The sequence below is a fragment of the Amaranthus tricolor genome, chromosome 1 (assembly GCF_026212465.1).
Source record: "Amaranthus tricolor cultivar Red isolate AtriRed21 chromosome 1, ASM2621246v1, whole genome shotgun sequence".
Classification (NCBI taxonomy): domain Eukaryota; kingdom Viridiplantae; phylum Streptophyta; class Magnoliopsida; order Caryophyllales; family Amaranthaceae; genus Amaranthus; species Amaranthus tricolor.
The window spans coordinates 38,942,022-38,959,588 of NC_080047.1; the positions used below are offsets into that span (position 1 = coordinate 38,942,022).

At 32.8% G+C, this 17,567-nt stretch overlaps 1 protein-coding gene and 1 long non-coding RNA gene across 2 annotated transcripts; both read right to left on the bottom strand.

Moving 5' to 3' along the window:
- Positions 1 to 472: 472 nt before the first annotated feature.
- Positions 473 to 10,970, bottom strand: LOC130817795 (lipoamide acyltransferase component of branched-chain alpha-keto acid dehydrogenase complex, mitochondrial). Its single transcript, XM_057683696.1, has 8 exons — positions 10,528 to 10,970; positions 8,853 to 8,999; positions 7,945 to 8,070; positions 6,318 to 6,670; positions 3,691 to 3,938; positions 3,114 to 3,202; positions 2,168 to 2,395; positions 473 to 909 (listed from the first exon to the last, which is right to left on the bottom strand). The coding sequence occupies exons 1-8, from the start codon at positions 10,702 to 10,704 to the stop codon at positions 796 to 798; spliced, it is 1,482 nt and encodes a 493-aa protein (XP_057539679.1). The 5' UTR covers positions 10,705 to 10,970; the 3' UTR covers positions 473 to 795.
- Positions 10,971 to 14,197: 3,227 nt separating this feature from the next.
- LOC130817801 (uncharacterized) lies at positions 14,198 to 16,826 on the bottom strand. Its single transcript, XR_009043856.1, has 3 exons — positions 16,716 to 16,826; positions 16,522 to 16,605; positions 14,198 to 14,468 (listed from the first exon to the last, which is right to left on the bottom strand). It is a non-coding gene; the product is annotated as an uncharacterized LOC130817801 (long non-coding RNA).
- Positions 16,827 to 17,567: the final 741 nt, after the last annotated feature.

The window sequence follows — 17,567 nt, forward strand, 5'->3', positions numbered from 1 at the left end:
AATCAAACTTTGCTTGATTAGCTAAAAATAAACCCACTTATTGTTAATTTTTTAATAAACCCACATATTAGATTTATTTGCTAAAAATAAACCCATCTATTGTTTATAAGCATCTTCAAAGCTTCTCTGTCATCAAGCAATTAGAAATAAACATTAGTTGAATTTATTTTTCAACAATTGTATCAAATAAGTGGATTTATTTAAAAATAATTAATAGTTGGATTTATTTTTAACAGATCGAGCAAACAATAGTTTATTTTTGACAGTTTTCCCTATTTTCAATTAGCAAGAAGGCTGGACTGAATATACAGAAGGTTGTGTGTTTGGAGTGGGCAGGAACGCGTTGTAATAACATGATATATTTCATGAAACTTTATATTACAAGTCATTTTCATTACCATCTTTTAATAGGCCGTAAATACACCAAGCTTTTCGGTGATTCTATTATAAGAACAATTGAGAACCTCAATAGTTTTATGCCCGAATAATAACTGCTGATATCATGGCAAACCATAGATAGCTAATTTGATAATCAATCTTCGGTCGATCGAGAATCCTGGACTAACAATGCAAGATCCACACATGCAACAAATGTTATACAAATACATCAATGCTGTAATATACAAGGTTTATATATTTATTTGGATACAAGGGAACAGTCACAGATACATGCTTCCTATCTCCCTCATTTTGGAGACTTGAATGCGCTAGCGGAGGACTAGATCACATACTGCATTCTGCAGCATCAAAGCAGAGATAACCTACCTAAACTTACAAATGCATACACAGATATGATCATCTTGTATGCAACAGGAGTAGCTCCGGGTTTTCGACAAATGATTTCCACTCGTTGCAAAAGTTTGCGACTGTTGCCCCATCTAATACCCTATGATCTGCACCGATATTTACCTGAGAAATGATCAAGAATATCAGAAATCCCAGAAGAATCGCAAGCTGTTATGATTATTATTTACGATCATTGAACCTTTCATAGTTCCATTTAACATAAATTGTTGAATGCGCCTAGTTGGACATTCATTCCAGTTAATCCTTCCTCTACAGTACAATCTAAGAGTAGATGGAAGATTGCTTGCAATTCCAAAAGGGCATAAAACATGTGAGGATCGAACACAGGTCAATTTCTAAAGTTCAAAATCTCAATTACACGATACCCTTTGCCATCGAACCTCTACCTTGGTTCTTTGGTTTTTATGGTTTTTTTATCTTAATCCCTTTCTAGACATTGAAAGAAAATTCTTTGCAACAGCATATCATAGCAAGTATCATGATTTCCCCAAACTGGGAAAAAAAATTTTCAGAAATGAGGCAGCAGTTTCACCCCCTAATATGATGAAGAATTATGACTTCAAAGAATTAGAGATCAGTAATAAGTTACAAGAGCCATATCGGAATTCAGATTAATAAACCTGCTGTTTATATTAGTGAGACATTCACATGGGTAAGACTTATGAGTGCCAGATGTGGGGTACATAACCCAAACCCAAGTATTGAGATAATCAAACATGTCAAAGCTAAAAACATAGGACATGGAGATATTGTCCTAAAATTGGACACAGTTGCGGTGACACGGCATTCACAACATGGCGTTTGGAAATTAGTTTTTTCTAGGCTTTTTGTTTCAATTTTGGTTTTTGGCTTTTTTCTTGGTCAAATAGCAAAAAAAGTGTTTGGTAAATAACTTTAAATTAGCTAAAAAGCTAGCTATTAAGCCAAAACCATAAGACTACTCATAGTAGCTTTTTTGTTGGCTTTTGGCTTTTGGCTTTTAGCCTCCTTTTTCACTAATAAACAGCCAACGGCTCACCAAATAATTTTTATCAAACACCTCCCTAACAACCGGATTAAACAACTAACTTAAATAATTGGTTTATCAGCCAATACTTTCAGCTAGCCAAAATTTTCAGGCTTTCAGCTAAAAACCATTTGCCAAACATGCCCATAATCTTGATATTGTTGACTGTTTTTATGAATTGTTCACATATAAAGAATTGTTTTTCAGCATAACTTATTTGCTAGTTTAGTCAATGTCACCGCATGTCCATTTGTGAGCAGTGAGCATAAACCAGTTATCACATGTTTTCTTTTGGTATTTGTACTTTTTGTCGATCTTAGAATAAGTTTACATTAATTTGTAGAATCTACTTACATTCATAACTGGCATGGGATACAAAGTCCCATCATCTGCAATATGTGGAACTTTCTGAATTCTACCAATTGCAATTATTGCAACTTCAGGCAAATTGATTAGTGGAGAACCAAACTTTCCACCAATCGTACCAATGTTACTGAGAGTTATTGTTCCACCAGAGATATCGTCTTGACTAAGCTTGTTCTCAATCGCCAATTGTTGTAGCCTTGATATTTCCTTGGTTATCTACAGAAGACAAAGGCAACACCTTAAAATTTAATACAAAAATAATGTACAACTGTTTTGTTAGTTGAAATTCTTGAAAGACTTTCCTTTTTGTGTCATTTTGAATCAGTTGAAACAAACCTTTGATGGCAAGTGATTTTTCTCTATGTCTTTCTCCTCAACACACTGGCCCATTTTCCTCTACTCTATCCCTCCCTGGTTCTCCCCCCCACTATTTATCTCTCTTATCACATGAATTTTCTTAAACGCTCTGCAATACCCTTCTGTTTAAACATTCAACTAGAAATCAGCGAGTACATAAAAATCACACAATTGACACCCTAAAAATTAGTTTCCACAATAACAAGAAAGAATTCAGGATTTATGCATCTAAATCATAATAAAACAATGCCAAATCCTTAATTCCGACATTATGAGGTTGGCTACATCGAGCCATAATAGCACTTCATATATCAAGTTTAATGCCTTGTTATGAATGACAGCAGAAAAAATGTGCTACTCATGATGAAGCTTCAAAGGTGAGTGGGACAAAGGAGTACATACTAACAAAATAATTCCTTGTCAAAATCTTTTTTCATTTCCATTGGCGAGGATCACCTATTTCCACTTCACCTAGTTTTCTCTTAACGGGAAATGGGGTTCAAGATTGAAGCAGCAAGTAAAAATCGAAGTATTGAGTGATGGGCTGGACAAAGGGGCAGAAAAAGAAGACACATACCTCCAATATAGAAAGAGATTGGGTCTTCTTGATATTTGGTACAACTAAACCAGAGGGAGTGGCCATGGCAATTCCAATATTATGGGAGCCTGTACAACAAAGTTAATAATAATAATTGATCAATATGAAAGTCTATATATAACTTCGCAATCACAAAATACATGTAATTGATGTAAGATATAATGGAAAATTTTATCATAAAAAAGCATAGGCATGTATCTATTCCACCCTTTACTAAGGCTACATCACTCTATTGCGCTTATTTTTCTGTACTGAACTAATTGTTAGTGAATTATTTTAACTAAACTGAGCTTATTTTAACTAAATTGAAATTATTTTATTGGATAGATTGTTTCTAGGTGAAGAGAACAGGGGCCATTGTTTGTTACGCTTATCATTTCCACTTTCAGGCATGTGAGGGCCATCTCCACACATGATTATATACTTAGATACTTTCTATAAACCAATCACTGTTTCCTACAATGAATTTTTATCCCAAACAAGTTGAGCTAGTGTCATAATTGAAAAACAATGATGAAAGCTGCTTAAAGGAAAAATTTGGGGTTTTTGTACAAACCTTTAAGAATGATCTCATTCCTATCCTCATTGAAACAACTATTTAGAAGGGAGTATTTGCTCAATGCCTTCGATAGTGATTTAACCAAAAATGGAAGAAAAGTGTGCCTTATACTTGGATCGAGGTTTTCTTTCTGAAAAGCTGCTTTGAGTTTTACAAGTGCCTCACATTGAATCTCTTCAACATAATGGAAATGTGGAACTCTCGCTGCCATTGTCATGGACTTGATCATTGCACGCTGGTAACCCCTAAAGCAACAAACAGTTCGATTCATCAAATACAAGAGCAAAGACTTCAGAAATGACATATACTAAGCAAGCAAATACTCCTTATAAAAAGAGATTTCTTGATTTAGCCGTCAATAAAAAAAATGCAAGATAGAATTTACAAGAAGTAGAAAAGGCAAGCAATATTACATAAGCTTTGCTCAGGAAAACAGAAAGAACATCTCAAACATTATAGAGCAGCTAGAAAAATAACAGATTATTGAGTCATTTGCTGTCATACAGTATGGAGTACCACAAAATCCAAAATCCAAAATTCATTCAACAAATGTGCAATAATCGGAAAATTTGCATAATTAACTCATAATTCATACAAGCTATTGCAAAATCTCTCTTCACAAAGGAATAGCAAACTAGCAGAGAGCATAGATATAGGTTATCAAGTCTTTTGTTCCCATATAATATAGAGTACTACAAAGCACTAATATAAATCCCATTTACATTGAACAAATGGGCAGGAATTGGAAAATTTACATAAATATAAGAGTTTATGCATGCTTTCATAAAATCCTCTCTTCACAGAGGAAAAGCAAAGCGGTAGTGGAAATAGATATCACGGGAGTTGGAAGGATTACGATTTTGAAGTAGAGGAACGAAACAAAAACTGTTTTCACTTTCAGAATCACACTTCACATAATCATAAGTAGAATTCAGACTGTACAGCGGTTACATAAATCTTAGAAGGATATAAAATAACATTTTTACTAGACAGAGTAACTCCACTGCATGATGAGCAGACTGACAAGACACGTATCAGAAAAGGAACACCATTTATTGTGTAGCAAAAGAATACAATTGAATCTGAATAAGAAAAGAGAGTATACTACAAGACCGACAAATTTCCATGAAGTGTTTACGTGGGAGGGGTACTTTGAGTAGAGCATATACATATATATATATATATATATATATATATATATATATACATATATATATATATATACATATATATATATATACATATATATATATATATATATATATATATATATATATATATATATATATATATATATATATATTTTAAATCTACTGTAGGTGAAGCATTTGTCAGTTGTGAACTCAATTAGAGGGCAATATTGGAAAGAAAACCAGAAAACTTAATAACAAAGAAGGAAAAGTAGAGATAGGTTTATGAAAAAATTTGAGAAGTATGTTGGTTTGGTTTGTAACTTTAAAGTCACAGATATTACAAAGAGGATGAAAGAGAATCGTTTAAGATGGTTTGAGCTGGTGAACCAGTAACAAAAATAGAAAGTTGGAAGCTTGGGTTATTTAAAAAGAGGGCGAGGAAGACCAAAGATGACCTGAAAGGCGGGATTGATAAAGGATTTGAAAGATTCATATTTACAGTTTGAGATGGTAGAAAATCAAAATGAACGGAGGAGAACTCATCTGGACGACCACTGGATAAGATGTATTGGTTCATAGAGCCAACCCCAACCTTTTGGGATTAAGACTTTGGCATTCTTGTTGTATATTTGTTACTTCTGAGGCAAGCTTGGTTATTACCAACGAGGCAATAGATGTCTATCTCTGTCAAGTAGTCTCCTTATAACTATGTATGTTAATATGATAAAGATCCCACAGTACTCACCTGAAAAAGAATAGCCATTCACACCATGCAAAAATCATAAGAAACCCTAGCATGAACCAAAAACATTTATAATTTTGTTACTGAAATGTAGTTGAAAGCTTACACATGAAATCAATGAGGATATATAGCATATGGAATTCAAATAAGAAATACAATTGACAACTTCACTAAATTGTTATTTTTTTTACATACTGATTATAACACTGGACCCTGGCCATATAAAGAAGTTGAGAGCATTAGCCATCACTCTAAATCCTAAGCCAGTATTGAGTTGGGCCTCGGGGCGCTTTGGGCAATCAAGAGACAATATTTGCTTTTAGAAATCAACTAATATTTACTTAAAAGTATAACTCACAGCTACACAAATATAATTGTTTAATGCAAACCTAAAGATGAATGTTCAGAAAAGAAAGGTATTGAACATCATTGCATTATCTTGCATAGAAACAGTAACAACAACATTGTAGTAGCCCAATCACATTAGGTGGGTCCCACGTCACCAAGGTAGGAGGAATGGGGGATTTGTTGGATGTGTGAACCTTACCTTTGTACAAGTAATGGCAAAGAGGCTATTTCTAATTGACAAAAAGAGGGATTGCACAATGTAGAAAATTCATAAGAGATATACTATCCAGCAGAGACAAAAACCAGTATGCATATGGGAGGATAAAGATACTACACAACTTCTAAAAGGCATACGACATACGAGTGTCCAGGTATTTCAAATATAGCATATTATTTATTACCTAATCTGTAAAGTTGTATCTCCGTAAAGTGAATTTTCAGACACTGATATATCTGAGCAATCAGGCAAAGAAGATGGTTCAGTACTCCTGACATAACTAAGAATGTCTTCTTTCAAAATCCTTCCATCAATACCACTTCCTTTGATATCATTGACGTTGATTCCATGCTGCTTGGCAAGGTTACGAACAGCGGGTGTACACAATATGCCACTTGATTTATTTTCATTGGCAACTGAAGCTTGAATACATGAATTAACTTCTTCGATGGAACCAACTGACTTGGGTTCAGAGAAACCATCATTTACAGGAGGAGTGAATTCTTCAACAGCCATTTTTAGAAGTGTTTCTCCAACCTGCTTATCAAAACCAACAGTCAAGATGGGGGCTAATTGGAAGCATTAAAAATTGGAGAAGAAAAAAGAAAAATAAAATCTACAGCATTGTCTTATTATCTAAAAGTGCATTTATTCTGGAATCTTTTAGCCAAGACTAATGCTCAGCATTTTCTAGATACTGATCCAGGTACTCAAGAAACGCAAAACCAGACAGGATGGACTAAATCAATTTCATGCAACAAGAAAATTTCTCTATGCTATTTATACTCCCTTCATTTTATATTAAAATTTTTAATTGATTTGCACATGGTTATTAACAAGAGAGGTACCAAATACCAAGAAAATGAAAATTCTCATTTTACATGAGGTGAAAGATATAGTAAAGCATATGGACCCATGTGCCAAAGCAGTACATAACATAATTGACACAACCAAAACTGCAAGTGTAAGATATTAGAAGTATATGAAATGAAGTGAACAGAAATGTAAATACTGAATACTCCACGAATGCTTTCTAAACATTTATTTATACAGCATATTCTTATTCAGTTAAGCATCCAAATGCGACTCTTGTGAGAAGCCTAAATTAGAGTATTGTCTAGAATTGAAAATTTAAGTCAACGACATCAGTAATATCTAATAAAAATTGAATTTATTTGGCAATCTAGAAAACCAAACTCTTGGATAACAAAAAAGGAATAGTAAGGCCTAAACCACCCAACTGAATGTGCAAGCATGAAGGGACAGAGTAAAGATCCGCAAGCACGAAGGGACAGAGTAAAGATCCGCAAGCACGAAGGGACAGAGTAAAGATTCTTAAGAGATGAAGTAAAGAGTTTAGAGTACCATAATATAGTTCATGATAGTCCAACATTTGTATATGAGCTGAACTGGACCTTCTCTAAGAATAAGTAATCCACAACTATGTCACTTCAGAACTAGTATAGGACTCTGATATGTGCCCAAAACCAAGTTTCAGAGTGCTAGAACTTTGGCCTAGAAAGAAGCATCGAGTATCATATACAGATATGGCAGCATTGACGATCAAATACGGGTACTTGAGGTGAAACAAAGGATATGACAAAATGGATTCTCAATATTCAAATGAATGAACTCTGAGATCTGCTCACTACATGATCTATTCTTTGTTGTCTTTCAGAAGTTATTCTTCTTAGTTTCAAAAGTGTGGTAAACTATAAAAAGCTACAGGCTGCCTGTTAAAAATGCAGTCTTAACATCCATTTTACTGTCGTTTTGCTCGCATAGGCATATTATACATGAAAAACACATACCTTCACTATGTCTCCTGGAGTATGAAGAATATGTGAAATTTTTCCTCTATATCGGCTTGTGATTTCTATGGTAGCTTTGTCACTCTGGACCTCACAAAGTGGTTGAAATTCTTCAACTTGGTCACCCTGCATAAATACTTGTTCAGCAGTGAATTGACGTCTAAAAAAAAACACTACATCTCAATTTGTGGGAGGGTTGGGGAAGTCGGACGTAACCAAGTGATAACAAAGTTGTTTGCGATTGACCCCTCGTAGTTCGTAGCAAAAATCATCTACAACTTCACATATCAATATAATCCGTTATAATCAAAAACTAAAGACATTTAGGTGGGAGAACTAATGCAGCATTGTAGAGTAAAACGGCTAAGGCCCACTCAATTATTTCCAAGATTGGCAAGTGTAGACCAAGACACCTATTTAAATGCATAAAAACAAACTTGCACGACCATACATGTTATGTTGGAAGGTATTTGGCTGGAGTTAATTACAGAAAAAAAAAAGTCTAAACAAGACAATTATACTAAATCTAGAAGCAAAAAACTCTGCAAAGTGAAAAAATCATACTAAACAAGACAAGGAACAATGATTTTGGTTTGATAAAATAGAAAAACTAAATCTAGAAGCAAAAAACTCTGCAAAAGGATTATAATAACAACATATTCAAAGATTACTCAAGCATACTGTTAAAGTACTTTGAACCTAGTCCAGAGGCTTTCAATGAACCCCCAGTTTCATTTTTCTTCCAAGAATATCATTATACTTAAAAGGCATTTCACCTTTCTCATTATATTTGTAGTCTATATATTTTCATTTCTCAATTACAAAGTGAATTTCCCCATTTACGCTCTTAATCATTTGTTTATTGAATTTTTTCCTGCTAACGTGTAAAACTAATTGAGTTTACTCACCTCCTGGACAAACCATTTTAAAAGCTCACATTCAGCAATACCTTCACCTGTTTGTGCCAGTGGTACATCAACCATCCCACCCAACATCGGGTCAACCGCAGCATGAGTTGTGAAGTAAGAAGCATTGATAAAATAGCGGAGACTCAACTACAATTCACAAGTAAAAAAGAAAATATCATAAGGAGGTACATTCCTAGAGAAAAAACAGAGAAACATACAAAGATCTAGATCAACTTATAGCATAACTAGTCTTATAATATGAAAAACTGAGCATGTTACTGTAAGATGATTGGTCCAGACTCCAGGCATTGACTCCAGCAAATGAGTACCTATGCACTGTATTTCTACCCTCCTCTCAATTCACACCACCGTCCCCCTCTCTAATACTGAAAAGACGAAGGAAGAAGCTGGAAAGTCAATACCTGGTTTAATAGAACAAAAAACCGGTTTCTAATTTCCTCAACTATCAGATTGCTACAATCTTTTACTTGTAAATTGTAATATATCTATTTGGCTCTATAAATTATATTTCATGATTTATTCTGAGCATCTTAATTTTCTCAGCATCTAGGTATGTAAAGTACTCCATACAGTTGTTTGGGTTCTCCCTCACCCCCAAAAATATTCTAATAACTCTAGAGCTGCTGGAGATAGCACCTCAAAGCACTTCGCCTTATATGCACCCATACACAGAATCATGTCAATTTTACAGAGGGCATCTTGTGTGGTACTAGCACACTATGTAGACCAGTTTAACAGTATAACAATCCAGCAGCTTCACATTAAGAAATTGAGATACAATATTAGTATATTACAAATTACTATTTGCATGTGAAATTAACTGCTGGAGAATTTTCATATAAAATCAATCAAGAAAAGTATCACCTGATCCTAAGTGTATGCCTCAACGTTCCATCAAATCAATCACAACAAAGAACAGCTTAAAAGTGGGTAAACCAGAAAATCAGCATGAACAACACTGAATTAACTTGAGAACATGTTGATTCATCACAAAAAACTACAGTAGAGTTCACTTATCTAAATGGTTTTTCAATTTCTTTCGAGGCACAACAGTTCCATGCTAATAAGACTTAGAATAGGCTGCCGATTACCCTTGTATCCGCAAGCTGAGAGGGTTACTGGTCATGCAAAACCATAAAGGTTGAAAAAATGCAGCAACACTAAGCTTTTGCAAACTACTTCAATTACTATTAATCACGCTTCTAAGAAGACAATGATTAAAAAAAAAAAAAGCCAAAAACTCAAAATCATTCATATTCTTTGGCTGCCGTTGGAATTAAATTCATGTGGAAATTAACAATTTATTGAAAGTTACCTCCCTTGTTAATCTACTTTATTGTTTTGTTAACTATTGAAATCATAATTGACACATAAACTTATAATTACCAAGGGGAGAAGGTTATTAAATTCTAATTTTCATAATATTTACCATTTTCTGCGAAATTCTAATTCTCTTGTTCTTTCAACATTTTGTCAACTAACGGAATCTCATTCCAACCAAACAATTTGCACTTAATTAATCATGATACATTAAAAAACTGTAAGCAACCATAACTCCATAAGAATGTAAGATTAACAATTATACATAAAAAAAAATAAATAAATAAATAATCAATCTAAAAAAAACAAATTAATCAAAGAGGTCGAAACTAACATGATTATTTGAATTGAATACTTGAGACAATGCAGAACGAGAAGGAAACCCTAAAACCCAACGACGATTCTCAGAAACAACCGGAGAAGACGTCGGAAGTCGAGAAGAGTAGGAACAAATCCATCGAAGACTAGAATTGAGAGGAAACTTCCGCCATAGTTGTCGAACTAAGGTCATTGTCTCAAATTAGGGAAATCGTAGAAAAGCTTCCAACTAAAAAATGGTGTAAAAATGTAGTTGGCATCAATCAATGATACGTAATTAAATTATATAGTCGTCTAAATTGAAGTTTGAACAGGATTAGATCGATGATTCAGTAAAGCAATAATTAAATTGAGCATGATTTTGATGAAGATCGTTTTTATTTTTTAATCTTAGTCCCCCCCGTAACTACGTCATTACGTCATTGTCGACTTGATTCCTGTGTTTCGTTTCGTGTATATGTTTGTTAAATCATACTCTCTCGGTTCGTCCGCCTCATTGAGATTGAATTTGTTAAAATAATAATTTTTAAGAATGTACGTGAAATCGTTTAAAGTTATATTAAGCGATAAATTGGGGGAAAAACTATTTTAAAATTTTGACATTTTATTGAAATATCTATTATAATATAAATTTTTTATTAACTGTAAATAATATTAACTTTAGAGTATTTTTTCACAGTATTTTATTAATATCACGCGTTACTTGGGAAATAAATGATTTCTACCTAAAAATATAAATAAATCTATATTAAGAAAAGATATAACGTGTGGAGTATAGATGGTGTTGGTTCAAATTTGAAACGGATGTGGCGGTGATTCGAATTTGGGATGGGGCAGTTTGAGGGCAGTTACAGTGATTGTTTGTTGGAGTTGCGCAAGAGGTGAGGAGATGCCACGTAGGGCGCCGTTCAAGGGAGGGTTGGTGGTGGTGGGATGGAGGGAAGGGTTTGCTGGTGGAGGAGAGTCGAGGGGGTAAGGAGTGAATTCGATGGTGGCTGTTGTTGAAGGTGGCGGTGGTCAGAATTGGGTGGGGAATGGTGGCAGTGTCAATGGGAGTGGGTGGTTTTTTTCCTTTGAATTGTTTTTTTTTTTTTTTTTGTAGTTGACCTATGATAGTAGGTTTCCAACAGGTTAAGGATGCTAGAGGGAAATGCACATAAAAGTTGGTATTATTTTAGATTAAATGAATATTCGTATTATTGTAGGATAATCAGTGAAATGTCGTATTATTCATGGTAATCGTGGATAAATTGTATGAATGGTACTAAAAGAAGTTTATATGTGTTGATGAGATTATTATTTTTAAATAAAAAAATAATGGAAAATAAGTGAGATAACTCTAAATGAAAATTGATGTATCACCCACACATTGGCACAAATATAGAGAAATTGGTAAGGATTACTAAATTGTATGGATATGAATAAAAGTGAAAGAAGATATGTGAATAAGAATTAAAAAAAGTGGTGAAACATTACGTAAAATAGAAATATTACAAAGTTAAAAGGGATGAACTAAAAATGGAAAGTGTAGCAATAACTTAAGGACAGAGAAAGTATTTGTAAATGTGTTTTGTTGACCTAAACTTTAGTAAAATAAAGCTCTTTAACTTCTAACATAAATTATTTGTATGTTGTGGTTTCACTATAAGACGTGTTTTGTATATGAGTTGAATAGTTCAAATACTATAAATAATTATAAAATTTTGTTTTGAGGTCATCTCATTGAGACATTCTTACTAGAGTTCATGAACTTTTAATCAATGAAAATTATATCCATTAAAAGATATTTTTTATTTACTATATGTTATTGTTGAACTATGCAAAATCTTTCTATAAAAAATATTTTTTGAAACTATCTAATGATAAGGAAAAAATTTTAAAACTCTACGACCCGCTGGGTTGATCTAGACCCAACTTGACCCATCCTTTAATTGCTTGATAAAAAAAAAACACAAAATAAATGAAAACAACCTAAAATAAAAGTTAAATACAAGTTAAGTGAGTAACTTTAACACACAAATTGTAACATAAGAGGTTCATTATGACATCATGCTTTCAACTTATACAAATTGTTAAAAGAGACGGTCTCTTTGAAAGACGTGTTCATTAGGGCCGACCCAATATATTAATAGAAAAAAGTTTTAATTTAAAAACAAGCACGCGCTTCTTAACCTATTTGAAGTTGATGTTTTAACCTATTTGAGTTGGTATTTTAATGTATTAAAGTTGATATTTTAACCTTTTTGAAATTAGTATTTTAACTTGTTAAGTTGTTAATCTATTGAAGTTGATATATTAACATATTAAAGTTGGTATTTTAACCCGTTGAAGAGGTTAAAATACTAACTTCAATAGGTATAAAATACAAACTTCAATAAGTTAACTTAAGAGGTTAAAACAACTTAATATGTTAAAACACCAACTTCAAATACCAACTTCATTCATGACCAATTTTACAATGTCTAATATATTTATAGTTTATATATGGTATGATATGGTACGTTTTGGTTCAAGATCATTTTCAAGTTTATTACGTCATTAGTTTGAGATTATTTTTTAGTTTTTTCTTTGACACTTTTTAATTGGAAGTTAATATATTTTAATAATACCAGCAATCTAAAAGCCATATTGTTTTTTATAACCAGAGATTTTATAATAACACAAAAATTTGGGAGAAAAGGTCTCATATTTAGACCATCCATATGGGTCAATCCAAAAATCAAAAATTGAAAAATTAGATCGAGTCAAGACAAGTTGGATATAAAAAGCGATGTGCCAATATATGTGCAATAAGTTAAAAGAAAAGGATATGGAGTTGCACATGGGCAAGCATTAATCTTACAAGGTCGAGCAACTAGGCTTCACAATCAAAATGTTTTGAGTTTTGTTCGCTCCAAACAACCCATTTCTCAAACAAGCAAACTAAGTTCAATTTTAATTCAATTTGATCTTTTAAAATTTCTTTCATACATCGAGTTTATCTTGTTAAGGTTGACTAGTATAAAAAGAATCCATTAGTCTTCAAATTAGGTACAGCTGCACAAGAAACCACAAAAATAAACCCTAACCTAAACACAATAATCTTAGTATTTTCCCATTTATGTTGTAATTCTTTTTATGAGGGTATATCATTGATCTTGAACTTGCATATCAAACCACAAAATTAAACCCTAGCCTAAACACATTAATCTTAGTATTTTATCCTTTATATTGTAATTCTTTTTATAAGGGTATATCACCGATCTTGAACTTGCATATCAAACTACAAAATTAAACCCTAGCATACACACATTAATCTTAGTATATTCTTTTTTAAGTTGTAATTCTTTTAATGAGGGTCTATCATCGATCTTGAACTTGCATATCGACTTGGGCAACATTGTTTTTCATAGAGCAATTAACTTTGTTCCGTCAATATCATACACCAAATTGACCTAAAGCCATATATGGTGGTTTCAACAATCCGACTCCTCCTATGCACATTTGGATACTAGAAATGACACTCCAATACCTATTTTCTATCCAATTTGCATGTCATATCATGTCATAGATGCCTATTGTCTAATGACAACCACCGTAAATAATGATAAAAAGTCATGATAATAATTAAATTACATAAATAGCATCATTTGCTTTTAGTACATAAATTAAAAAATTGAGTATAATAATTTAAAGAAGTAGCGTATTTAGAAATAAGAGATACTAGTATATTATGAGTAATAATGATGGACTCATATGAGAAAAATTAATTAAAACCGACTAAAATAAAAAGAGAAAATTAAGTGGGACAGAAAAATACAATAAAAGTAGTGAACTTTTCCATTGCCATAGTAAGCTAAGCATGAAAAAGAAGCTCTAGAAATGTGTTGAAAATTCGATCTCTTAGTAAAGCATGTGATCAGGCAACCAACCTAAGTTTGAAAACTCCTTTTATAGGTTTATTGATGCCATTGAAAGCTGCAAAATTCGATCGCCATTTGGGCGTGAACAGGATTGAAGTCAGAAATTTTGGGTTAAAAAGACAATATAATAGCAAAAGTAATTTTAGTCAAATAGTCGATACTTCAATTTATTCAATAGCAAGTTAACGTTCTAACATTTTTAATTGGAAAAATTATTTAATTTAAAATGAAAATCATTTAAATCATATAACAAAATATCTAACTTATAGTTTGATTAGAGATGAACCACAAACCTAAAATATCATTTCTACAACGTTGACTACTAAACTTTATTTAATTTTGTAATATTTAATCAACCTTTATTTATATATTACTATCATGTTTTCTTTAGTTTTTCATATTTACTTTTTTCGTAGATTTAATTGCAAATTTAAAAGCCTAAATAACTATAATATAAGTTTCTAAAAATTTTTAAAAGTTGACATTTAGAAAATACTATGTTCTAAGACGATTCTATTAAGATCCATATAAATATGTTTTTCCATTAAGATTGATGGTAATCTATAGTCAAAATTTAACACTAAAATTCATATATTTTTTTTGAAAACGAAGTATAAATTAGTAAGAGGAGTCGGGAAGAAAATACAACAGGTGTATTCGTGTGTTTAGGCCGGGCTAAGCCTCACCGCCTCAATGTGGCTTTGCTATTGGGCGTGAGTGTGAGTGTGACTGTGTGACAGGTGATAGAATCAGCAACAGCAAATGCCGCACATCATTCACGGGGATGTCGAGCTGCAAACACATATGTGGTATGCAGACTTACACCATAGTACTAGTTGCATGTGTTAGTTCCAAACTTTCTTATTCTAGAACATACAAGTAGAAGTATCTTAGATTATGGATGTTTACTTTGGTTAAAATCAAGTTGCACCTGTCAAATGAAATGTGCTACTCATTTCGTGGTGATTTACAAATCACGGTGATTGATTAGGAATTTTTGTACTCATAGTAATAGTAAGTGTGACGGCTGATGTGATGATCATAGGGTAAGGGCATGACTACCCATTTTTCATATAGGGAACACAAGCATCTTAAATTGTAACTCTTTTTCTCTTGTTAGTTTTAGATGGGAGGAAAGGAAGTAAAAGAAGGAAAGAAAAATAGAGGGATGGAATTTACTTTGATTGAACAAAAAGTAGGAGTGTCTGGCAAATCGTTTGGTTGTTGGTTTTTTTGACTGACTAAAGATGTTGGTTGTATACTTGTATTAGAGAAGAAATTGGCCAACAAGTCAAAAATCGCCAATCATAACAACTATTATTTCCGCTTATAAAGACTTGCTTTTCAGCTTTCTGAAAAACTAGTTAGAAAACTTTTTTTTTAATTTTTTACCAATTAAAAAGCTAAAAACCAAAAGTAGATCAAACCAACTAGCTAACGGCTAACACTCTCAAAAAGAGAAAGGGGAAGAACTGAAGAGAATTTTATCAAAAGGAACCTTTTTACATTTTTTATAAAATACATCTTTTAACAAAGTTAAAATTTGAATAAAAAACTCATCATTCTTCTCTTTTCTTCCTCTCCCTTTCTCTTCTCATCTCTCCCCTTGTTTTCCTTCTAAAGAGAACGAACACGAGCATAAAATTGCACTCCATTTTCTCTTCTAAGTTGAGCGCACAAATTCTACATAAACTAATGGAGCGAAAATAAAACCATCCTATTGCTCTCTCCGTCTTTGTTTATTTTTCCATATTTTTGCTTATCCAAAGAGTTCTTATAAACTTTTGAAATGATATACTCTATTCTATTATACCTTCACCAATCACCATTACACACTTCATAGGTAGAATAGCTTAAATAATACTTTCTCTATCCCTTTGAGTTTGCACCTTAAAACTCAAATATATGAGTGCTTTTTGAGTCCTAAGGTAAAAGCAAGGTGACCATCTACATCTTAAAAGAGTTGTCCTTAGTCAAGTTTACAAAGAATTTGATGGATGATCTAGCCATTAAGCAAAGATATCACAAAATGCACATGCATTGTTTTAGGCAGATCAGTCATCAGATGTGATGTAAAGAATATCTAAAAACTGTAGCAAACAACATACCTATTATAGCATGTACTTGTTTCAAATCAGCTTCAAAAACTGAACTGTGTATATGGATATCCAAGAATACTGCTGACGGAGCGCCTTTCGTTAAACAAACAAACAATAAAGAAAATGAGGACAAAATGATAAAAAAGGAAAGCCTGTTGATCCATCTTAATGCAGTAAAGGGAAAAAGCAAAAGCATAATAAACCTTAAAAGACTTGCAATGGCAAAGCTGGTGCAAAAAACACTTTTAAGTGTATGAAGAGGCCCTTATTCAATCTGAAAGAGCTGGAAAACAGTAGATATTAGCTTTGCTTGCTTGAATTTAGCAGACATATCAGCAAAAAGCGACATACAATACTACTCTGCCCCTTTCAGATTACTACTGAAAGCGACATTTTCCCTCATAGCATGTCACTATCAGTAGCAATCTCAAACAAACGAATAGAGAAATCCACCAGATAAGATCACAATTTCATTATTCCTTTCTGATATTTCACAGACTTTTGTCAGAGTCTAGGTTCCTGTAAAAATAGATGGGTAAAATTACAATCCCAACAATGGCAGTAATTACTTAGTGGGTTCGATTTTAATTTGCATTAGCTTAAGAACCCATCAAATTTCACAAAAATTGTTGAAGATTCTGTATCACAGTCATTGAAGCATGTGATACAGACAAGGAAAATCATGTTTCGGCAAGTGTTCTTTTGTAGTCCTTGGGTGTACCAAGCAAAGTTTGCATTACTCCTTCTGTCATCGTCACACTTTCTATTTTAGTCCGTGCCTTTAACTTAGGGTCATTTCTATTTTACGTAGCGTCCCTGTCATTTTCTTTAATTCTTATCCACATATCTTCTCTTATTTTCTCGCCGTTTTATTCATATCCATACAATTTATTGGCCCCTATCAATTTCTAGCTACCTAGAGATGTTCAAAACAGACCCAACGACTCGATATTCACCCGACCTTATAACCAAACCCGACTTGACCCGACTTTAAAATGAATTTAAAATTATATAAAAATCAAGAGGACACAAGACCAGAACTTGAATCGACTCGA

Excerpts from the sequence above, each read along its gene's own strand:
- LOC130817795 (XM_057683696.1), bottom strand. The coding sequence starts at position 10,704 with ATGACCTTAGTTCGACAACTATGGCGGAAGTTTCCTCTCAATTCTAGT. Across the intron at positions 3,939-6,317 it reads GATACAACTTTACAGATTAG|GGGTTACCAGCGTGCAATGA; the intron begins GTAATAAATAAT and ends TTGTTGCTTTAG. Across the intron at positions 910-2,167 it reads ATCCCATGCCAGTTATGAAT|GTAAATATCGGTGCAGATCA; the intron begins GTAAGTAGATTC and ends ATCATTTCTCAG.